A 24667-nucleotide genomic window follows, 5' to 3' on the forward strand; every position below is an offset into this window, starting at 1 on the left:
TCAAGATTAATAAATACATATTCGACACCATACCTATAACACGGGGGACACGGCAAGGTTGCTCTCTGTCCCCCCTGCTATTTGCAATTGCGCTTGAGCCGCTTGCGTGTAAAATTAGACAGGGACACCACTATTCAGTGCTTCAATTCCCGCAACGTCCCTTGCATATATCACTATATGCAGATGACATGATGTTGTATGTTAGGGATCCTGCGCAGCATCTCAAACCTCTATTGAGGGAGCATTATCAAATTTGGGCCACAGTCAGGACTATCAACTGGTCCAAATCACTAATCATACCGCTGACAGACGCCACTCACCCACATCCAACGGATTATCTATTAGGATGGCAATCGGAACCAGTGAAGAACTTGTTAGTTTGGTTTCATCGAGACCCAGAAGTAGTCATTTGCATGAACTATGGCAGGGCGGTTAGCACGCTGGAAGAAAAGATTGAGAGGTGGATCCATCTACCACTGTCCTTGGCTGATCGGTTGGTGGCCATTGTGAAAATGGTCATTTTGCCAAAACTCCTCTATCTTTTTACTAACATCCCCATTAAGTCACCCGCGGAAGTGTTCCACAGGATAAACACCATGGTGCTCCGTCTGATATGGGCGGGCAAACAGGCCTGAATAGAAATGCGTGCATTAACGTTACCTTACTCGCGAGGTGGGTTTAAAGTCCCAGATTTTTTGTTGTAATATTTATGTGCCCAAGCACAATTCGCACACTTTTGGTATCACAGAGTTCCTTTCCTCACTCATGTTGCAATCGAAGAAGGCGATGCACTGCTGATTTCTCTAACAGCAGTTATAACCACCAAAGACCCCCGCTACACAATCAAATATTAACACCATAGACACCACGAACGCTGCTTGGCGCACAATTGCCTGTAAGGCACACAAGATGCCACTATATGCTCCAGCACTGCCACTACATCATCATCCCAACAAATCAGTTACCCAGGAGGAGGTGGGTATGGGTTTACTTAAACAAGTGGGCATTGCCACCATGGGGGATCTATACTGCAACGGTGTGTTTAAATCGACAGATGACCTTTCCTTCATTAGCAATCAAACACTAATGTTTAGGTTTACGTATCACAGACTGCAGGGGGCGATAAAGAAGCTCTACCCAACTTATCCTGCGGAACCACAACAACTGACATCGCTGCAACTCTTACTCACTACTCCCATGCCTAACCACATGGTCACTAAACTGTATGTTAAATTGCAGGAAGACATAGCAGACACTACGCACAGGGCGTGAGAGACATGGAATGTATGCCTAGCTACCCCTTTGTCAGAGGAAGAATGGGCCGCAGCTTGCACACTAACAGGCTTACTGACACCCAATGGGAACTTGCGTATATTGCATTTTAAATATCTACATCAGACATACCATACACCAGTGCGGCTCTGCCGACATGGACTACGCATGGACTCCAGGTGTCAACGTTGTAATGCTGAAAATGCAGACTTTATACACCTAGCGTGGAGTTGCGCAACAGTGGCGAATTATTGGTCCCAGATCACACAAATGTTGGGGAACATGGTAGACACTATTATTGCATGTGATGTTCGTACATGTCTCTTGGGTCTGGTGCCAGATGTACGCGCTGTAAAGCGCAAATTCTGCGGCCTTGCTTTATTGATGGCCAATCGTAGAGTATCTTTGAGTTGGGGTAGTAGGAAGGCTGCGAGGGTTAAGCACTGGATTCAAGATCTGGTGTACTGTAAAGACACCCTGCAAACATATGAGGAAGAATTACCTGCAGGTTCGAGACCTAGAGATTATTGGAAATACTTAATAGAATACCTGAACACGCATAAAGTTGAATAACTGAATATATCAGCTGTGCTAATGTTAATTGTATTTATGGATTACACTGTATAGTCGCACCTGGACGATGGGTGCTGTTGTGCAACGATCTGAATGTTTATTACAGTTTGACATTGTATGTCTTTGTAAATGCCATTTAAAAAAAAAAAATAGGTCCACCACTTGCGCCATGTTTTCTCATACTTGTGAGGGCATCCCTTCGAAGTGTAAAAAGTTTCCTCCACCATGGCGCACCAGTCCATGCCCTGAGAGGCTGTGCTGAAGGAGAATTCCAGTGCTTAGCTATGTTCCTTTTCTCTAGAAGTGTGCCAAGGCCCACCAAGGTTCTATCCCCCAGGGCCCCCCCAGCAGTGCAATCTTGAGGTTCAACTCAATATGTGTGCCCACTACGTGTGTAAGGGTGGACATAATGATCTTCCAGTACTTGAAAATAACAGTACAGGACCACACCATATGAAAATAATTTCTGTGAGGAGCTTGCCATCTAGTGCACTCCAGGGATGCACAGACCCAGGCCCTCTATAGGCGGCGAGGCGTAAGATATGCATGATGCAAATATGTGAAATGCAGAAGTTGGAGCTTCGCCAAAATGGCCTCGTCCAATTCTCCCACCCATTCTTCCCATTTCGCTTTGAGGGAATGCAGCTGGTCCGGTGAGTGTGCTAATAGGGGTTTATACATTTGGGATATCTCCTGCTTTCCTCAGAGAGCAGCCGCCCATGCAGTGGATTGTATTCTGGGACGTCATCAAGATCATGCAAGTGACAGTGGAGAGTGTGCCGAATTTGTAAATAATGGAAGAACTGGGCATGCTGAACTCCTTATGGAGGCCCTGAAAGGATTTAATGTGGGTCCGGTCCCATACATCCCCCAAATGTGATGCCCTATCCTCCAGTTGCGCTATTTGTCTTAGCCAACTGCCTTCACAAAGGGAAGTATCCAGGGTGGGCTTACGTTCCCTGCCTATCTAGCATAAAGCTGCTATCCACACCTGGAACACTGACTGGGTAGGTTCAGGGAACATGGTCGGGATAGGAGCTCCGTACAGAATGCCCATTATGTCATGAAAGTCAATGAGGGTCCATTCTCCCTGATATGTTTGGTCTTCCCACCCCTCATGCATCCAATCACTGAGGATCAATAGCTGGGCTGCCCAAGAGTAGAGACACACATCAGCCATCTCTACCCCTCTATCATATACCAGATATACACATTTGCCCAGAGGTACCTATGGGGGGTTTTGTGCCCATATAAACTGTCTTCTCATTGCTGCCAATTGCGTGAACCAGGATTGTGAAGTGGATCGTTCTGCAAGACATAAGAACCGAGGGAGAGCCATCATCTTGAAGAGGGCATTTCTACTCAAGAGGTTTAGAGGGAGTTTGTACCAGTGGACCATGTCTGCTCAGGCTTTCTGCACCAGAGGTCGCAAGTTGAGGCTCCATGTAAGCCCTGCCCAGAGTCCCAGAGATGTGGACTCAAGGTATAAAAAACTAAGGCAAATAGCGTATGGTTGCTGTTGGCTCAATGGAATATTGACAGTGTAATGCTATGCCTTGATGCCCTTTAAATTCAATATAAACAGTTTGACAAAAAAAAAACGACAACAATGTAGCGAAATCTCGGGATGCCAGGTCTTGTCCCGATGGTCTCCCAGAATGGGGACGAGGAGAGATTTTTTCCAGTTGACCTTCAGGCCAGATATTTTCCCAAAGGTCTCTTCAATATGAAGGAGGCAAGGACCCGTTTCGCTGGTCATGCAAGGAATAGCATAACATTGTCGGCGTATAAAGCCATCCTGTCTAAACCCCAATCAAAGCCCCATACTCGGACCCCTTCCTAATCCTCCGCCAGATCGGGAACAAATGAGACAAAATGCCATTGGGCCAGAATAAAATACAAAGTACAAATAATAGGGCTGTCTGATCGAATGGTGAATAGCAGAAGAAATACATGTGAAACTTCCTTAAACAGATAATAAGTTGGCAGAAGACCTAACTGACTGGCAGGAAGTGACACACCCGGAGAACGAACTGCCTCCACGATTCAATTAATCATTCAACCCTTATTAATAACAATGAAAATACATAAAATTAGAGCAATATGTTAATACTGGCGGTTTCTACAGGAGGGCCCCAGTACTAACATAGCTCCAAGACTGCTGCCCCAGGGCTTGAAGTGGGATGAAAAAACTTGGGGGGAGAGGGGGGGGAGGGGAGGCGACTCTCAAAGGGGCGTGGCCAATGTAATAAAGAGCTTGGCTTAAAAACATGTAAGCTTGAAACCTGTACTTAGCATAGTGTGCAGCCAGACTTGTATTTTACTGTTTCTATCGTTGCATACAGATATATACCTACAAGTCAGGACAATTCGCTTTGTCAATGGCTGTAGTTGCATACGATAAATAAGCAGCAACTGTGGCTTGTATTTAATACTGAAAAACCTTCCACTACAACAATGTTGCTGCTCCTGGGTTTCAAAAAGAGAAGGGAAATCCAGAGAGAAAACTACTCTTTAAAGTATGTCCCTTCCCCTACAATGCTCACCTGGCATGACTTAATGCCGTAACTTCTCCACTAGTGAGAAGTGAGCAGGCGCACATCGATGTGCCTGCTGTCACTGCAGTCCGGAAAAAACGTGCCACCTGTGCCAGCGCACAAAACAGAGCCAGATAGAGACCAGTTACGAGGCTCCCTTTAAAAAAACTGACGGTGAGACCCGGCTCACTTAAACCCCTGTCGGCCCCACAAATACGTGTAGTAGAATCTGTAGTCTGGTCACGGGTGCTGCATGGCACTTTCCAGTTGAAGCCGTTAGTGTTGAAGCCTCCGCCCCTTCATGCACTACAAGTGTTAAGTAAGGGTAGGTGGGCAACGAGGCCGCTGTTGGAGAGTTGGCGCTGACGCTCCTCTCTCGGTGACACACTGAGCCGGGGAACGAGCGATGCTTCAATCATCGGAAAGTTTATAGAACCGTGACGTGAAAATACACACCTGCTGCACAAAAGGAAAATTAGCAGCCGGTTTGGAAAAAAAACTAAGTCATTGTAAGGGAAGGTAATCCAGAGAGCGCCCTCCCATCGTTCACAGAACCGTATTAGTTCATTTGCAGTATCTTAAAACCCGTGTGTGAATGCAGGCCCCGTTTGAAGCAGCGTTTACGCGGACGCCCTTACGAGGAGGTCTGCATGCCACTTGCTGTTAAAATAACAATCAATTAAAAAGTATGAGATTACTTCTGCGTGAAATAACTCGCCATGTTACTGGTTTGCTGCACCAGCAGTTAAAATTCTCGGTAGGCAGAAGTTTAACAAGTAACCCAGCAAACACACGACACTGCCTGCGGTCAAAACCTGGTCAGAGGACAACGAATTCATTCGAGCTTCCCTCACTTCTCGTATCGTGGAGCGCAGGCTGTCAGGACTGGTGAGAGTAGTGAAAACTACGGCTTTCAGTTCTCCAACGAGCGGGTTTCAGCTGGGGAGCCGCTCTGCCCTCAGGACCTGATCATTATTCTTACAATGGTCTTGAAAACAAGCCGAATACACAAACGAGGGACTGAAATTACTCCATTGCTGTCAGCAAGGGATAACAAGAAAACACGTACGGTTGTAAGATCAAGAAAAATGTCATTCTTCTTGGTTACTGTGATGTGGGAATAGTGTATTGATATTCTTTAAGGTACACGCATGTACATAAACATCCGACAAGAGGGAAGCGCATATTTCAAAACAAATTGACATGAACACGGTAATCACTTTGGGCAAATACACCCCCCTCCCCAATTCCCTCCCTGGATATAATTTACACATGCTTTTGAGAGGCGTAAATCTGACCATATTCAGGGCGAGATTAGACAGCAAAAAAAGTTGTGAATGCTTAGAAAGTCACAAGTTTACTGGTATTCTGCATCTACTGGTTTAGCGTGGCCTTACATGCAGGGCTGGACTGGCCATAGCGGGCATCGGGCATTTCACTGGGAGGCTGGAAGGTTGGAGGCCGGATTTGAAGCGGTGGGGTCTAGTTTTGTTTTTGGGGCTGTTTTTTAAGCGGTGCTGCAATTTGGGCCCTCAGTAACAAAAGCAGCAACTAAGAGTTTCCAGCCTTCCAGGGCCAGGCAGTGCTTACCTAGGGGCTGGATTGAGGAAAACTGCCAGGGCTGCTTAGTTTTCCAAGTCCAGCCTTGCTGACATGGCGGCCATCTTGGCTGCTTTGTCTTTGGCTGTGAAGAAAAGAGTTGCAATATGCAATCGTAAAATAGATGCTTGGGGAAAAACGCACCTGCACATTGATCTTGTTGGATTAAGGGGGAACTTTACTCAGATTATCAGGATTAATTTGGATTAAACATTTATAGTTATTTTATGGGTCCTCTAGGGAAGAAAGTACTAGGGAAGCACACATTGTATTGGCAATTTCTTGTGGTTGTTATGGAGTTGAAATGAGCACACAGAAAATCATGATCAGATCTCCACAAACTTTAGACAACAGGGCACATACCTTCAATTAAATGGATTGAATGAAAGGAATACCTCCTTATCTATATTGTGGCTATTGCCTCACTTAATATTATATCTGCTTAACAGAAAATGAGGATCTAATTGGGCTTCTTAGGACCACAATGCCTGAAAACATACAATCAAATTACTAAAGGTGCGCTCACCGGTGACATAACTGTGTTTAGAGCTGTGTACACAGACCTAGACAGTTATTTTGGTCCCAAAGTATGTATTGGCATCACCCATATTTTCACAGGAAACAAAGAGGGCCGTCAGATGAGGACTGTATTACTGCACTAAAAAAAAAAAAAACAGCCATAGTTTGTAAATTTCCGTTCTGCATGATCATCTCCTAAACGATCAAGTGGTAAGGCACGCATGTGATCCCCTCGATTCAGGAGTGCCTCTGGGTGGATGGGGACACTAAACTGGAAGATATCATACCAATTGCATGCAAAGCAGAAATGTCTAGGTTCCGTGCAGGCAGTGGTCGAAGTGGGCGGGAACGGCAGGGCACGGCGTGCCCCTACTTCTTTAATTCTGTAGATTCCGTTCCCCTACTTTTTTATTATGAACATGCGTCTCTGGACGTCAGAAATATTCTGTTCGTGGACGGGCGGAGAGCAGAGAAGGAAAAGGTCTCTGTCTCTTACTTCCTGCCCAGACAAGACAAGGAAGGTGTCCGCTTCTGCTCTGCCGCTGCCCCCTCTTTCTTACTCCTATTCCCTCTCGTTCTGTCTAACTCCTTCTAACTTTTCCGAAAATCATGAATCAAGAAATGGTTCTCACCGTCTCTTCCCGTCGTCCATTTGTACCCCTGTGAAATGGATGCAAAAAAGACAACCACTTTTGCTGGAAATGCCGTTTTGATATTTTTCTATTCCAAAGTGCAGCCTCGGAAATAAAATGTTCAAACTCTGAAAAATAATTAAATAAAGCAAGATGGAGTGTTCTTAAAGTGGCCAGATAATTTTTTTCAAACCCCAACACATTAGCGCCACTTTACAGAGTTTGCCAGTAAAGCGCTACTTTTGTTTTCTTGTCTTTCTTTGAACAGCATTGTTTTCCTCCAGTACCTCTTACCTGGAGGCAGGGCCGGCGCTAGGCTTGGGCAGTGTGGGCAGCTGCCCAGGGCCTGGCACTCTGCCTGCCAGGATGGGGCCCCCCCACAATGGCAATTAACACCCCACTAGTCCTCGTGTATGTCTGACGATCAGAGTGAAAGAAATGCTTCACAAACGGGCTCATGGGAGCCCCCCCCCCTCCTGGGGCCTCTAAGGGTTGGTGTGGGAAGGCCTAGGGGAGGGTACACCTCTCAGGCAGCCAGTTCAGAGACTCGGAAGGGCACCCATTGTCAGCACTGTAGCCCACACAGGTTTAACTCAGCCCCAAGCAATTCTCACACCTTCATTTGGAAATGGGGTGTACAAGAGTTGCTTGGGGTGGCTGAGAAGAGAAGCTGCGGCCCAAGTGGAGTCTGCACAAAGCAGCTTCCCCGGGATCAGAAGGTGTCACTTATGTAGATTTCAGGGGCCTCCCACATTCCCTTTTCCCCAGGGCCCCGAAAATCCTAGGACCGGCCCTGCCTGGAGGTACTGCAATACCTGGTTGATGGGTGGATTGGAAAAAGAAATGTGTACGGCGGCTTTGTGTTCACAAATGTGGTCTTTTGAAACCATACTGCTTACGTTTTGTAAGCATATAAGCAGTGGACATTGAAATGGGTCCTTTCTGGGCCCTGTAGTTATGTCCTTAACTTTTCAGGCAAAAATACTTGTTGATTTCTGAATAATGACTGTAAAAGCGTTAAGTTCACCATGTTCCTGCTTACATTTTACATGCTTTATTAAATCTTTCATTCCTTATGAGTGTTTGCTTTTTCCAGGATGTTGTTACCTTTTCTTTTAGGCAGCATATTGCTCTTGCCTAGTGTGTAATTTGAATTGAGTCGCATCCAGTTATTTATAGCAGGTCAAATTGGATTGTAGCTGAAGGCAGTATGAGTTTCTCTCAGTGGGGCAGTATGGTGTTCAGTGAGGGAGCAGATGTAGCACTGGGGGCAGAGCTGCTAAATTTAGAACTGGGGAACCAGGTTCAGCCTTCATGAATAGTCCGCCAGACCACTCTCCTGAGGGAGCACATTCCCATGCTATAACTTAGAAGGCACCAGAAAAGCCCTGGTGTGTCAGCACCAGCAGGTGGACCCAAGCAGTGGCAAGTGTGGGTTCACCTTGAAGGCTTGCCCACCACAATCCATACTGAAGTTCACCTCCAGTCTTGCAGGCAGGCCTACGAAGTAGCAGACCCTAGAGCAACAGTGACTCTGTCACTGAGGTCACAGGACCCCTGAGAAGAGCTCGCTCTAGGGCGGTGCGACTGGTGTGACCGCAACGGGCGCTGACCTTGAGTGGGGGCATCGTATATTATGGTTTTAAAAGCACTTGCTGCCTCCTTCCTGGCCTCCAGCTATTTTCGGCAATAATAAAAATGTCATGATAACTCTGATGAATAAACTTCTTCCTAGAGCGAGATCGGAGATTTGTCTAGTGGAAGTTTTGACTCATGAAAAGATAGCGCAGAGGGTTAATGTGCCTGCTGCAAAGAAAATGTACCAGGCCCATCACAAAGTGCACATATTGTAAATAGGTCAGTGGGTTACTGCTTTTGTCAGTGAGATCCTTTTGCTACTTGCAGTTTATAAGTTAAAATCCTAACAAAGAACAGTGAACTATTAACTTTCATCTAACAGCTGCATACAAACTTCAAGGTATAAACTAGAGTGTTATGGTTTTTTCCCTAAGCCTTTGATTATCCTAATGTAGCAAAAAGTGTTATAATGATTTTTAAAGAGAACCCCCAATCATGGTATTAAGTTTTAAATTCTGAGTTTGTGTTTCTCCAGGCCAATCACTATTAAACTATACTGTCTACTAGTATGGTTATCATGTGACTCCTACACCTTGTAGTCCTTTGTCTTATGTAACATTTCCTATACAGTCATTTACACACGTAAAATTGATTGTCTCTGTGTATATTGCTGACAACAGAAACTCCATGACTCGTAAACAAATGGCTCGTGCATCTGCTTTTAAGCATTTTTGGGACATTCTGTGATTAATATAAATTCACAAAGTGGAATATGTTTCTAATGTCAATAGCTCATATTAATCGTTAAATAATCATGTGTATCCATTGGTTGAATTACATAACATAATAAGCTGTAACTGGTCAGTGAAATGCCACACAAATACTAAAGATTGGGATGTTTTGCGCATCCTGGCCACACCTCTAACTCCGCCCACTGATCCAATGCTCAGGTTATTCCCGCCCTCTGATTCTCCGCCCACAGTTCCCCTACTTTTTTTCCCCCACTTCGACCACTGCGTGCAGGTGTATCAAACATGAGACGGGGAAGAATCCTACTGTGTGATAGGAAAGATCAAGGACTCGGAAGACTGAGTCTGCAAGCCGAATGGTGAAAGGAAAGGAACGAATGAGAGAACTGACTATGTGTTACAGGTGCACTAGTCAAGAACATCTGGCTTTCAGTAAATCATGTCTTATGACTAGGCAAAAGCGTGCAGTTTGTGGTTTGATGGACCATTTCACCAAAGTGCACATAAAGAAGAAGGATGGTGCTGTAAAATGTGTGAACGATGGAGACTATGAGGGCAATTATTTGAAGAGTGATGAAGGAGTCAAATAGGCATGAAAACAGTCAATGAGTTAACAGATTTTAAAACACAAGAAGTGTTCACAGTAAGTAACAAACCACTGTGCAGAGTATTGATAGGTGGTATACTGTGGGAATTATTATTATTATTATTTTTATTTTACAAATTGTGGCTCACCTGTCAAGATTATTATTGAGGATGTTTGGAAGGAGACATTTCTGACTAAGGTAGGGAGATGTTTGGAGAGATCAGACATACATCACAAGGAATATAACAGGGAGATAATTGAACTGTGGAGTATAGATAGTTGTTTTTTATATTTCATATCTGGGATGCAGTAGGAAAGTTTTTTATTGCAAGGAACAGGTCACTTTCGCTTGGGTGGATAAAACTTTATGTATGGTATTAGACATTAGTAGTCAGTGTTGGCAGCAGGTGAAAGGAAGGCTACTGGAGAAGCTATGTTTGAATAATTTCCGGTGTCTTTAGTAAAATTATAAGAACATTCAGAGGATTTTAGCACCATATTTATGTTAAAGAAAGATACCGACACAAAGGTTCATAAAGCCAAGAACGTTCCACTTCTGGTAAGAGAGGAAATATCCATGGAGTTAGTGGGAGTGAATTCAATGGAGATAATTACAATATAGAGGCCTCGGAACGGATTGCTCCTTTGGTGACAGCATGATTTAGTAATGGAAAGATAAGGTTATACGTCGACCTTTACGATCTAAACAATTGTTGACAGATTTCAGTTACTTCGTATCAATGAGATCTTGTCATTAATAAACGATGCCAGAGTGTTTTCAATTGTTGATTTATCGTCCGCATATCACCAAATACCTTTAGAGCTGAGCAAGAGATGTGCGTCCGCTACCATGGTAGAGGATGCCATGGTCGAAGTTGATAATCCAGTTGTTTGACAGTAAAAAGAATAATGTGATTCCAAGATGATATTCTGATTTATGGAAAGGAAGAACAATTGTTACTTACCTGTAAACAGGTGGTTCTCCAGTATTGGTGTCTTTCATAGATTCACATGCTTGCTTGAATATTCCCCGTCGTCGAAGTGGGAGTCCCACGGTAAATAAAATAGCAATAATGCAATACAAGAAAAAGAAGGAAATACAACTGAAATTCTCTAAAAACGATTCCTACATAGGAATGCAAGGTAAAGAGAAAAAACCATTTGTAACACAGTGTCATTATGTTAGTCTAAACTGCAGCCAATCAGGCGCCAGCACCCTCTAGAACCTTCTCCTCAGAACGCCAAGCCCTCAGATTTTCGTAGCACAAAGTAACTAAGAGTGCATGAGGAGAAGAGAGCCTCTGAGGGGAGGAGGGTGGGTCGCATGTGAATCTATGAAAGACACCAATGCTGGAGAACCCCCTGTTTACAGGTAAGTAACAATTGTTCTTCTCCAGTATTAGGGGTGTCTTTCATAGATTCACATGCTTGACGAGAATAGAAAGCAGTAACCTCCTAGAACTGAGATTGCTAAGCATATGAAGAAGAAATCAAGACAGTACTATAATAATAATACAGTCATATAACATCAAAGCAATCACAGGAAACAATAAGGAGGAGGGAACAGAGGCTCACCTTACTGAAAAAGATGGCGAAGCACTGCCTGTCCCACTGCGGTATCCGCTTCATTGATGGCATCCAAACAGTAATGTTTGGTGAAGGTGTGCCTGCTGGACCATGTCGCTGCAAGGCAAATCTGATGAAGTGGCACACCAGCAAACAAGGCGGTGGATGAAGACATCGCCCTTGTAGAATGAGCCCTCACTGAAGACTGCAATGGTCTGCCCGCTTGTTGGTGTCAGAAGTCAATGGCTGAGGAAAGCCACCGGGCAACAGTGGGCTTGGAAACTGGATGTCCCCCGCGCAGTCCTCCGTATGCAATGAATAATTGGTCGGACTTGCGGAAAGGGGCAGTTCTTGCAATGTAAAATTTAAGATAGCGCTTGATGTCCAAAGAATGTAGGCGGTGCTCCGCCGGGGATTTTGGGTTCGGAAAGAAAGTCTTAAGGAACACAGGCTCATTCAAATGAAAATCCGTAGGTACTTTAGGTAGGAAAGAGGGGTTGGTACGAAGTGCCACTCCGGTAGGTTTGAACTGTAGATAAGGCGGTTTGACAGTGAAAGCGTGAAGGTCGCTCACGCGACGAGATGAGGTCAAGGCCAGAAGAAGTGCGACCTTCCAGGTGATGAATTTGATATCGGCCTTATGGATAGGCTCAAATGGTGACTTCATAAGTTGAGATATTACCACATTGAGGTGCCAAGCTGGCGGAGGGCGACGCACAGGTGGATACTTGCGGAAGAGCCCTTTGAAAAATTGACGTATAACTCGTGATGAACAGAGGGATGAAGAGCCATCATGCCGGAAACGAGATATTGCAGCTAAGAAAACTCTCAGAGTTGAATGAGAGAGTCCTTACTGAGCGAGGTTTAAAAAAGAATGGAAGGAGCCGCTCAGTTGTGGAATGGATGGGATGGATATTGACTGAAGCGCACCAATGACAGAAACGCTTCCATTTAAGTTTGTAAGTCTTGATGGTAGACGGAGCTCTGGCATGAGCCAGAATGTCTCTGCACTCCTGGGATATGTTCAAGTCCGCGAACTCAAGGTGCTCAGGTTCCATGCCCACAATTGAAGCGTCGAGGGATCTGGATGACACACTAGACCCTTGTCCATAGTTAGTAGGTCCGGACGAGGACGTAGAGGAATGGGCTCGCACTGGGACATTAGAAGCAGTTCCGTAAACCATGCCTGTCTGGGCCAACGAGGTGCGATCAACAGGATGTGGCAGGGCTGCCTCCGCATCTTCCACAGAACCCGCTGTATTAATGGGAGCGCCGGAAAAGCGTAAGCGAATAGATCGCACCAGTTGATCAAAGGGGCATTCCCGCAGGACCCTGGGTGGGGATGCTAACTTGCATAAGATGGGCATTTCTGATTCTCCGGCGTTGCAAAGAGATCCAGATCTGGGTGACCCCATTGGCGGAACACATGATCCAGAGTCGGTTGGTGCAGTTCCCATTCGTGTGTTGAGGAAGTGGACCTGCTCAACGAGTCCGCCAGTAGGTTGGACACGCCCGGAAGGTGGACAGCTGTCAAGGTGATGTGATGGCGCAGAGCCCAATCCCAGATTGACTGGGCAAAGCGGGACAGAAGTGGAGACCTGGTCCCTCCTTGTTTGTTCACGTAGTGCATACTGGTGGTGTTGTCCGTTTGGATTAGCACTGACTCCCCGTGAACAACTGGGAGGAAGGACTTGAGCGCTAGAAAGATCGCCATCAATTCTAGCCTGTTGATATGCCACGTGCGCTGCATCGGCGACCACTTGCCCTTGATGGAGGCCCTGGAGATGAGCGCCCCACCCCTCCAATGAGGCGTCCGGCGTCAGCGTAAGGTCTGGAGCATGATCGAGGAAGGACACACCCATTTCCAGATTCGCAGGCTGCGCCCACCAAAACAGGCTCCTTTTCATGCGGGCTGTGACGGCAACTAGGTCGTTGAAGGACCCGGAGACCTGACGCCACTGTAAGTCCAGCTCTTCCTGAATAGGACGGGTACGCAACCTGCAATTTGGGATCAGCGCGATACAAGATGAAGCCATTCCCAAGAATGACTTTAACGTCCGAACAGAAACGGACTGTTTTCGTCGAATGAGTGAGACCAGACGAAGTATCTTCATACGCCGCTCGTTTGAGACGAAAGCTTTTGAGAGCTGCGTGTCTAGGATCGCCCCCAGGAAGGATCTGGGCTGCAGAGGTGCAAACTGTGACTTTTTGACGTTGATGGTCAACCCCAGAGATTGAAACACCTGCTGGCAAAGGTGTGTGTCCCGACCCAGCTGATGGCGGCATTAAGACTTGAGAAGGCAATTGTCTAAATAGGGAAAGATCTGAATTCCTTGTAGACGCAGGTGAGCCACCACCGGGGCCAGTACCTTTGTGAATACACGAGGAGCTGAACACAGTCCGAAGGGTAGAACTTTGAACTGAAAATGTATTGGTCCCACTTTGAAACGCAGGTACTGGCGATGTTGTTCGATGATTGGAACGTGAAAGTACGCGTCTTGAAGATCTATGGTGGTCATAAAATCCTCGCTGGATAGAAGACGCAGGACTTCCAGTAGCGTCAGCATACGGAATGATTGAGACTTTAGGAACTGGTTGAGAGCCCTCAAATCCAGAATAGGTCGCCAATCTCCGTTCTTCTTGAGTATGAGGAAAAATCGAGAGTAAAAACCCTTCCCTCTTAGATGTTTCGGGACCACTTCGACTGCCCCTTTTAACACAAGAAGACGGACCTGATGGTAAAGCTCCTCGAGATGTGGAGCAGGTGGGCCACGAGGTGGGGTGCAAGGAGGAATCTCTGTGAACTCCAGGGTATGACCCCGTTTGACAATGTCCAAAACCCAGCGGTCCGAGGTGATCGAGGACCACTGGGAATAAAACAGAGAGATTCGTCCTCCAACAGTTTGAGAGTGGCAAGAGTCATTGACGTTTCTGGTTTGCGCCACCATAGGACGACTTTCCTCTGTATGTTTTGGAGGGTTGTTGTCGAGACTGCTGATTGGGCGTGTAACGTTGGCCGCTCTGATTGTAGGAACGGTATTGCTGCCCACCTCGAAAGTTGGAAGGAGTGCCGCGTCCGCGCGCACCTCGAAAGGACTGCTTACGAAATTGTAGCGTGCCCAAGGATTTCGCTGTATCGGTGTCCTTCTTGATGGACTCAAGGGCATCATCGCTATGGGATCCGAATAATGATTCACCATCATATGGCATATCCAGTATTCTGGCTTGGACTTCCTGCCGGAAGGAGGTGGACTTCAGCCAGCCTTGCCGTTGGAGTGCCGCCGCACTTGCCAAGAGGCGGAAACCAGTGTTAGCCATATCGACTGCACAATCGATGATTTCTTCCGATGCCCTTTGACCATCGCGGAGAATCTGTAGTGCGTCAGCTTTGGAAGCATCAGGTATGAGTGCTATGTAATCTGCAATGTCTGACCACATCTTCCGGTCAAAACGTCTCAAAATGGCTAAGGCATTGGCTGCTCGGACAGACGTGGAGGCCATGGTTGAGAACTTGAGGCCAATTGCATCCAAGCGTCGACCCTCTCTGTCCGGAGGGGCTGTGATTTGGGACGCCGGATTCCGTGCTCTACGCTGTGCGGCCTGAGTCACGACAGAGTCCGGCTTGGGATGAGAAACCAGGCAAGCTGGAGAACCAGTTGGGGCCTTGTACTTCTTCTCAAGGCGTGGAATCTGTGCAGGTAAGGAGTTTGGAGCATTCATCAATTTTAGCCAAACAAAATCAATAATAGGGATTGTGTGTACCTGCTTAAAAGGTTTGTCTTTAAAGTCATAAAGAAAACAATCCTCCTCGCGTTGTGATCGTGGGCGCTTGAAACGCTGAGCCGCTTTATCCATCAAAAGATGGAAACTGGCGATATCCACTGGTGGAGACTCACTCGAGGTACCAGGTTGAGGAGAGGGCGTCTGCGCCCGATAATCATCCCATTCAGCCATATCCTGGTCACCTGCCTCCTCATCCGTGTTGTCTGGGACTTCACCGTCCTCACTGTCTGCGTTCGCCTCCTCATCATCCGCATCCTGCGGGTATATAGTGGTATGGATGCTTATAGATCTATGAACCTGTGAAGGTGCAGGTGGTACGATAGGCGGCAATGCAGGTGGAGGTAGTGCTACAGGAGCGGGAGATTGCGCAGGTGTAGTCTGCGGTTTTGCAGGAAAACGGCGATTATAATCGTCCAGCATATGTTGGAGATTAGAAATTAAGGACAAAGGAATGGTGGCCACAGGAGCTTGAGTGAACTGCTCCTCTTGTTGATAGACTGGGTCATTGTCATCATTAGAGTGTGTCTTGACATTTAATTATCAAATCAGAAGGGCTACGTGCTGCCCCAAAGGTGCCATCTTCATGCTCTGAATCTGTATCATGCTCCGATGTAGTTGCGAACATTGGAGAAGGTGGTTGAGGCTCTGGATCAGAGATCTGTTGGCAGGGTACTGTAGTGCGAGGATGTGAAGATCATGCGGTCTTCAATGGCACTAACGGCAAAGATGCAAATGAAATTGGAGCCGCCGCCGACGGAGCCGTCGCCGTTATCGTCGACGAGGCTGATTTTGGTGTTGTCAACGGTAATTTTGAAGAAACCTTCGCCGACGGAGTGATACCGTCGACGGGCGATCCACTGAAGATATAGTTGTCGACGGGGCCGTCGTCGACGGGGTCGTCGTCGATGCTGGTACTGACTCCGTAGACGGAGTCTCCGTCAACGGGCCTGCCTTCGTCGACGAGACCTTCGTCGACGAGATCTTGGTCGACGGAGTCTTCGTCGACGAGACTTTAGTCGACGGCGTCGTCGACGACGACGATGTCTTCGGGCCTTTCGTCGACGATGATACTCTCTTCTTCGTCGACGAGATGGGAATCGTCGACGGGACAGGTTTAGACGACAACGAAACCCTCGTCGACGTCGAGGCTGTAGACGAAACCGTCGTCGACGATGAGAAAGCTGAAGTGGTAGTCAGCGTTGTCGTAGAAGATGCAGGCAAAGCTGTTCTCGTCGTCGGAGCGCTCGTCGACGCTCCCGTCGACGGCGGGACTTTGAGAGGTGTGAAAACACCTCGAGAGGCAGCCAAAGATGCCTGAGAGCCAGGTATCGTGGGCGTAGAGGTAGTAGGAGTGGCAAAAGACACCACAGGAGCCAGAGACAAGGCTAATTTAGGTCTCTTGAGGAAAGGAGAAGGAACCTCCTGAACACTACCACGCTTAGAGGCTGCTGAAGAGAAACCAGAATGTAAACTTTCTGCATCGGACAGCACAGATTCCTTGTCCTTAAGACGCTGCAGCCAAAGGAGAAGACGGCCCTCCCTGTCCTTCAGAGTCTTGGCAGAAAAGGTTCTACAAAACTTGCAGCTGCCAGCCTCATGATCCGGGTACAAAAAATAAATACACTTCTGGTGGGGGTCCTTTTCAAAAAGGCGCAGCTTCCCACAAGAAGAGCAGGGTCTAAATAAAGACTTCTTACTTAACATTGTTGAAGAATGTTCTGGAACTAGAGGAATAGAGAAGAAAACTGAGCAGAGCTCAGGGAGACTCACTTCACACGACGTGCAGTAGAAAATCTGAGGGCTTGAGCTTCTGCGGAGAAGGTTCTAGAGGGTGCTGGCGCCTGATTGGCTGCAGTTTGGACTAACATAATGACACTAATGTGTTACAAATGGTTTTTTCTCTTTACCTTGCATTCCTATGTAGGAATCGTTTTTAGAGAATTTCAGTTGTATTTTCTTCTTTTTCTTGTATTATGTTTATACATATATATATATATATATATATATATATATATATATATATATATATATATATATATATATATATATATATATATATATATATTCTAGCATTATTGCTATTTTATTTACCGTGGGACTCCCACTTCGACGACGGGGAATATTCAAGCAAGCATGTGAATCTATGAAAGACACCCCTAATACTGGAGAAAGGGCAAACAGTCGCAGGATTCTAGATTGAGGCATGTGTTGAGTGTGTTAGAAAGTAATAGTCAGAGTAAAATTCTCCAAGTGTAATTATGCTGAAGAGAGTGTTACTTATCTGGGTCATATGTTGTGTAGTGAAGGTGTGAGGCCAAAACCTGATTAGTGGATAACATCCGACATGCTCCAGCCCCAAGTAATAAGTGTAATGTGAGCTCTATTTTGAGGGTAACAGAATTTTATATATGCCAAATTTTGCTAGTCAAATATTTCATATTCGGCAGTTGATAAAAAGCAGGGCTCGATTGGAATGAACAGGCAAGTGTCAAGATGAATCTAATGGCATCAAGTAGGCATTTGTCAAGACTATCACTGGAAAGAACTGATCCTGAGGCACCGAGTGTAGTGACAACAGAAGCTAGAAGTATTCATGCTGTGCTTTCACACACAATGTTCTTGGTAGGGTGTATGTGACTGGTATGCTTCTAGATCCTGGTCACAAGTTGCAGAAAAACACTTGGTCCTTGGTTGTCGAATAAGAAATACTGGTGCACGTGTGTGTGTCTGGGGGGAGGTTTTAGAATATTTCAGGGCATACATTTGGGGAAAGGTGTGTGTTGCACATTGTTATCACAAACCTTTGGTAAATGTTTTGACAGCAAGCGATATGGTGAGCTACGATTGAAGCATCATAAAGGATTACTTGAATGTTAATGAGGCTACAGGACGTTTATTACACACTATTATATGTGACAGGTTGTGGTTGCGCATTTTTGTCACATTTGTGAAAGACATACCAAAGAATGGCAGGTGGCCTTTGTGCTAGGAGAAGGTGCAAATGTTACTGACAACGGATTGTAGGCATGCCAGAGTAAAGAAGACAAAACTCTACAAAATGTAATGGGGCGATTGAGGAAGGATTGCTACAGGAATTACTGGATGCAAATGTGAGGCCATTTTGGGAAGTGAGATCTAAATTGTCGGTGGAGAAGGAGGTGGTATTCTGAGGTGATACTGCCATTCCTCCTGGTTTGTTAAGAGAATGTGTGGTGAAGTTGGGGTTAATTTGGCAAACTAAGCAAGTTGTAAAGCTGTCTTATTGGCGGCCTAGATTTTTTTATTGAAATAAAGATTAGGGAGTGTACCTTGTGTGCCATTACTGATAACACTTCGGGAACGTTGACAACACTAATGTGTGTGGGGGTCATACTGAGGAATCCAAGGGATTTGCAGTAGACATTATGGGCACTGTATATCCAGCACAGAAGTTAATTGTTCTGATGTAGCAATTTTCACTCTGACTGACAGAGAAAATAGTTGCAAGGGCAGATACGGATTCAGTTTTAGAATTTTTGGATGAAGCATTTTTGAACGAGGGTATTCCAGCATCATTATTGAATGACCATGGTGTACAATTCTTATCACAAAAAACAACCTACTTTCTGAATAGGTTCAGTGGGAAGCACAGAATATCTTCTCTTTACCATCCTAGTTGTGATGATATGGTGGAGAGATTTAACAGAGTTCTCAAGTAAGCTATACAGCTAGCAAATTGCGGTGGTACCGATTGGCGGTCACAAGTGATGAATTCGATCTCAGGACCAACCAACCAACCTCCGGTCGGCGGTTCCGACTGCCTGATCACCATGCGACTTAACACTGTTAAGTCAGATACTCACATTTCTCTTAGGAGCATGTGTTACGGCCGTAAACGGGCGGTAATACAGGCTTCCCATAAAGAAATGGGTGTGTGTGTTAAACCCTGCACCCTGTGGTAGGCACCACATGGTGCCTGCCACAGAGTGCATAGATTTACAGGGGGGGCGCCCCTGGTACCCCCTTGGCCACCAACCATAGGCCACAGTGGTAAGGGAGCCCTGAATAACACAAACAAATGACAAGGACATGAACTCAACCACAGCACGGATTGTCAAGAGAATATGTCACAGACTTCCCAGGTGGACTCATTTTTGTGGATTTTTAAAAAATGTAATAGTTAATGTTGTTGTTTATATTAGGGAGGTTACTTAGGTACGAGGTTCATAGGATGTATTGTGGTGCCTTCCACACGTGAGAATGTTGGAAATGAGGCCAAATGAGTGAGTGAATAAATGGAACAAAGGATAGTATATGTTCTTGTATGAGGATAGAGTTTCTATGCTTGGCAGCTGGAAGTATTGGTTAGCATGGTGCAGGTCAATTATGCTTGCATTGGAATAAACTTATTTTAGATTAGAATATATGCTTGTTGGATTGAGATTAACGTACACCTCAGTTGGCATTATTACTGAAACTATCAAACCCTCCAACTAGCCAAAACTAATCTGGTAAACTGGCCCTTGCTTTGGCAAAAAGGTAAATAGTGAATTGATTCATCAGAAAATATTGTTTGGCCATTCAGCTAAATCTCTCTATCTGTAATGAGAGGAAAAGACAGTTTAGGAAATAGACAGGTTTTATGCAAAAGCTGACACATAGGATAATTAGAGAGCCTACATGTTCAGAGAAGGACAAGTGGATATTGACATAACTTATACCGAATATTTACGAGGTGAAAGCGGACATTCACTACGAATGGATATTGACTAATATCAGCTATACTGTATTGTCATCAAGGGTATGCTTCTCATTGCCTCCTGTCCAAAACATTGCAATGAAATCTGCATCCTATTGTACAATGTGAAAGGCAATGATTAAACACTAATAACAAGTGGGGCAGCGGTGGGTGTACAAGGAACTGAGGCCCAATATGGATCAAGCGCTAGTTTTGCCACAGGATTCAAACCATACCTCACTGATGAGGACTGATGGTTATGCCCAGACATGGGTCCAGAGTTTACTGTGCCACAGAATAAGTTGTTTCTCACTGATGAGGCCTAAGTAGACGGAAACCAACCTCCGATTGCTTTTGTTACCGTTCAGAGGAGACCTGTTTACACAGTTTGAGCTGAAGTGGCATAGTGGATGAAAAACACTGGACTGGATTGCAGCCTAAGCGATTGCCCTTGGCCGAGATGTTGGCAATTATTCCACCCATTGCTATGGGGGATTTCCTCAGTTCCCTGGACTGGCCTCGCCTCTTTGAATGTGCGGATAAGAAGCAGTGGCAAGGGTACATACTTCTTTCATTGATAAATGACATTCCCCAGGCCTGCATTTTGAGTGATCATTGGTGATACTTGCATGTCCTTTGGTGCTGTTGTAAAGGCTGCACCAATGACTGCAACAGAGGTGGCTGTGGTTAACCCAAACCTTTCCGAGATGATTGTTGGGGGTCCTGGAATGCACTGACATTATAGGTGTAGTTGGAGAAGTGCACAGAGTAGGCAGCAATTAGGGACTGTGTGCCATGTTCTGTGTGCAATGTTCCTCAGCCATCCAAGATCTGTACTTGTTTAGATAGGCTGGAGCCCCTTCCCAGTGTGGGTCCTTTAACAGTGCTTTTGTGCCTATCTAGGACGCTTAACACATCACTCGCTACAACTGTCTCTCACACCATGAAGAAGCTCACCACCCTGGATGCAGCATCAGCAAGGAGACCAACAGATTATAAACCTGCCACAATGACAGACCCCAGAGTAACCAAGTGGGGTCGTCTCAGGCAAGTGGGGAAGTGACTCCTAGGAACATGCAGATTTAATTCAGAGAAAACAAACACTGGTATGGTTCATTAAGGTATTGCATGCTAACATGAACTACAATATGAATAAAATTCAAACTGAAGGGAGAACTGTTGACTAGCAATTTTTGATTGAAGGGCTGGCTGCTAGAGTATTGAAGGAGGAACAGCAATCTCTGACCATGGCAGCCATGCCACAGAAACTCAAAGGTGAGACACAAGTAGTCAAAGGTGCACTATGAGACTTAAATACTTTAAACAAACTGTGTGGTGGGATGCCTGATGTGGCTGAAGAGCCAATGAAAACTCCTGCACAATATACAGAGTTTGGGCCTTGAGCCAGGTACAGGGGTCCATGCTTCTCTTTAGGTGTACTCTCTCCAAGGGGTTATGTTGGATCTGTTGCAGAATCTGCTACAGATGGATAATTGATGGCCATATGATATGTGCAGAAGGTGTACTGGCTACTAGACAAGTAGCATGGAGAAGGTAACTTGCATGGGGCACCATGATGATGGTCTTGGATATTGTGGAGCGCCACAAGTCCGGTCTAAGACAAGAACACACCAAAGCAGTGCTCCTGATATCACCCACTTTTTCTCATTCCCTGATCTTTGCTAAGAGTCTCTGGCTATGATAAAAGTTTTGCTGGCAGGTAAGAAGAAACTGATTGAGCTTTTCATAGGCTTCCCTGTTCACTTGAGTAACCCACAAGGGGAAAAATATGTTTTTTTCCATTGTGCATGTGGCTATGCCATTTTTTAAATTGGTACAAGGGAACAACCACACATATAGTGAGCTAGTACTGACGATTCTTCCTGGGAGAATTTTCAAGTAAGGATACATAAATTGTATTCAGAGCCCAAATATAGGAAATGGAAAATCCCAACATCTACCACGCAACTTGATACAGATCATCAACCAATATGTGAGATTTCACACATAGGTGGAGAGCGAGGGTTGTAATGTTCAACTAAGTGATACATCTAAAGCCAAGTTACCGGTTTCATATGGAGGACAGTCCTTTCTTCTACTCACATGTGAACCTCTCTATGATCCACACATCCCAATTTGAGGCAGGAGATTGCCAACTAGATGTATTATTGCATTTTATTTTGTGTAAATAAACATTATGTATGGGGTTCTAGGATTATCAAATAAAATGGGAGCAACAATTAGCAATAAACAGAACCTTCAGTATTTACTATGTGTATGTAGTATTTATACTCACACATTTATTTAACAACACATTTTGAATCTATAGAGAAGGCAAAAACAAGTACTGACTTTGGCTTTTAAAAATGCAAATCAACACGTTTATGATAAAGCCTTGTGCAATCAATGTCTTTACAAATAAATTCTATAAATCTGTACCTTTGGTAGCATCCATTCCTCCCACTGCAAACAATACTCCGACTGTGGACTTTCTAGGTTTGGTACGCGGACTTTGTAACATAGGCCTTCTCTCTGGCAGTAAATGGTATTTCATTGCTTCCATGATGAGTTTCTGACAGTCTATGTCATCCCTGAAGAGCACATTGTTTTCCATGTCGGCTAAAAACTGCAGAAAAAAGAGAGATCTCTTCAGTTACAGTAAATCCATTCACACCAGAGCACTACATCTGTATGCATTTAATTTTCTTCTCATCGCCTTGATTTAATAAACTAGCAGGATATCCAGGAACAGGAGTCGATTTACAAAGCTTTCCTCTTAAGCAGGTCTCTCTTTACTTCCGTCCTCGGTTTGAATTACACCTGCGTTTCCAGGCCTGCTTTGCAAAGCTCTCCCTGTAAGAAGTTATGCCTTAAGCCAGACTTAGGTGTACCTTACTCATCAAATTCCAACAGTAAGACATGCCTACTCACATAACTAATGCTTTTGATTCAAAACGTGTTTAGCTTTGAGTCTTCTCTCTTACTCCTGGAAATACATGAGCATGTCACACCTAACCTGTGTTGCGAGCATCAATGTTGGACTGGGTTGATGGAAACTAAATCCATGCCCAGTCTAGCCACCTGCACTGTGCCATGCATGTGTGCATCTCCAATTCAGACATAAGTATACGTTTAGCAGTTTGTGTACTATACTGTGTACAGTCTGTACTGTATCCTTTGGTAGACACATTCATATAGTGCTTCATACCCTCAACAAGGCGCTGAAGCGCTTCCAGTGGAAGATAAGCATGCTAGACTATATATATCACAGTAAAGCAAAAGCCCATACCTGGGGCACGAGTAGAGGCAGCCTAATGTAAGCTAATAATTTACTGAGATCCTTCCTCCTCTCTTCCAAATCATGGCGCACCCATGTCAGCAGTGCGTTCAGTATGGTTTCTTCAATAGGGATGTTCATATCGTCGCTCGCCAGCAACTTCGCGATTTCGCTGCTTGGTAACAACAAGAATTCCTGATTCTTTATTACTTCCATGAAGTGTTCCTGCAAGTAACAAGAGATTACTATCAGTAATTCATCCTTTCCTTGCAATCATGTAAAAGTGAATGTACCAGCTGCAGTAAGCGGAGCTGCCTATGATGAGCACATGCTAGCTGTGCACCATTCTGCAAACCCTGCGGTCCGCCTAGGATCAATGCCAAGGGTTCTACGTCAGTAGTGAATCAACAGGTGATGAGAATCAGCGAGTATTTCCGATGACTACAGAACCCTAAGGCGATAACCAGCTTTATTCAGTCTTGTTTGTATTTGTGATTTGGTGTAGCACACACCAGGCCTGAATGGGTTACGAAATACATACTGACAAATTAACATAGCTATGTGGATAACCAATACAAATTTAGGATGATACCTAAAAAGACTTATTCCAGCCAAGCAGAGGATGGTCCATATCCCCGTTTATATTCAGTCGAATTAGTATCAGCCCCGACTGAACCATCCCAGGTGAGTCTTAGGGTACAGGTGATAAGCAGAGGGCACACACACACATCCAAGGTCACTACTGTATGACCCAGTAACAGGACATGTGGACAGCTTAAAAGTGTTAAAAAACAATGTGTCTGCCATTGTCCCGTGAGTGCTGTGGGGGTATGGGCAAGCCACTTTTAATGTTAGAGTGACATAGCGCTCCATACGAGAAGCGGTTGCCACATCCCCATTATTCAATAAACAAAATAGTGCTCACCGACTTATAACGCAGACCGTGTAACAAGCAAAGTAAAAGGTCCAATCATTATTGGAGGTAGCAAATGCAGACAAGGCGGTATCAAGGAGGGACTAACAAGCCTAATGAGGAATCTGAAGCCAGCGTTTACAAAGAAAAATGACACAAGCCTATTAAAAATATTGGCGGAGAATGGGCAGGACTTAAAAGCCATACTCCACTACTGCATGCCTCGCAGCAGCACATGTGCTGCCCAGGCTCGACCTAAAAAGGCCTTAATATTCTATGGGAAAAAGGCTAATAATGGAAGTTGTCAATGGAAATGGACACATTTAATATTAACATTATCTATCAAATTGTAGGAGTTTGATGTTG

At 45.2% G+C, this 24667-nt stretch overlaps 1 protein-coding gene across 3 annotated transcripts in view; it reads right to left on the minus strand.

Annotated features, from left to right (window-relative positions):
* Positions 1-24667, minus strand: part of KLHL5 (kelch like family member 5) — a 506424-nt gene that overhangs the window by 181902 nt on the left and 299855 nt on the right. For all 3 annotated transcript variants that reach the window (XM_078678331.1, XM_078678330.1, XM_078678333.1), the window contains 2 exons: positions 23401-23613; positions 22551-22737 (listed from right to left, as the gene is read on the minus strand). In XM_078678331.1, the coding sequence (XP_078534457.1) occupies positions 22551-22737; positions 23401-23613 (400 nt within the window). The remainder of the gene's footprint in view (positions 1-22550; positions 22738-23400; positions 23614-24667) is intronic.

This window comes from Lissotriton helveticus, chromosome 2_2 (genome assembly GCF_964261635.1).
Source record: "Lissotriton helveticus chromosome 2_2, aLisHel1.1, whole genome shotgun sequence".
Lineage (NCBI taxonomy): Eukaryota > Metazoa > Chordata > Amphibia > Caudata > Salamandridae > Lissotriton > Lissotriton helveticus.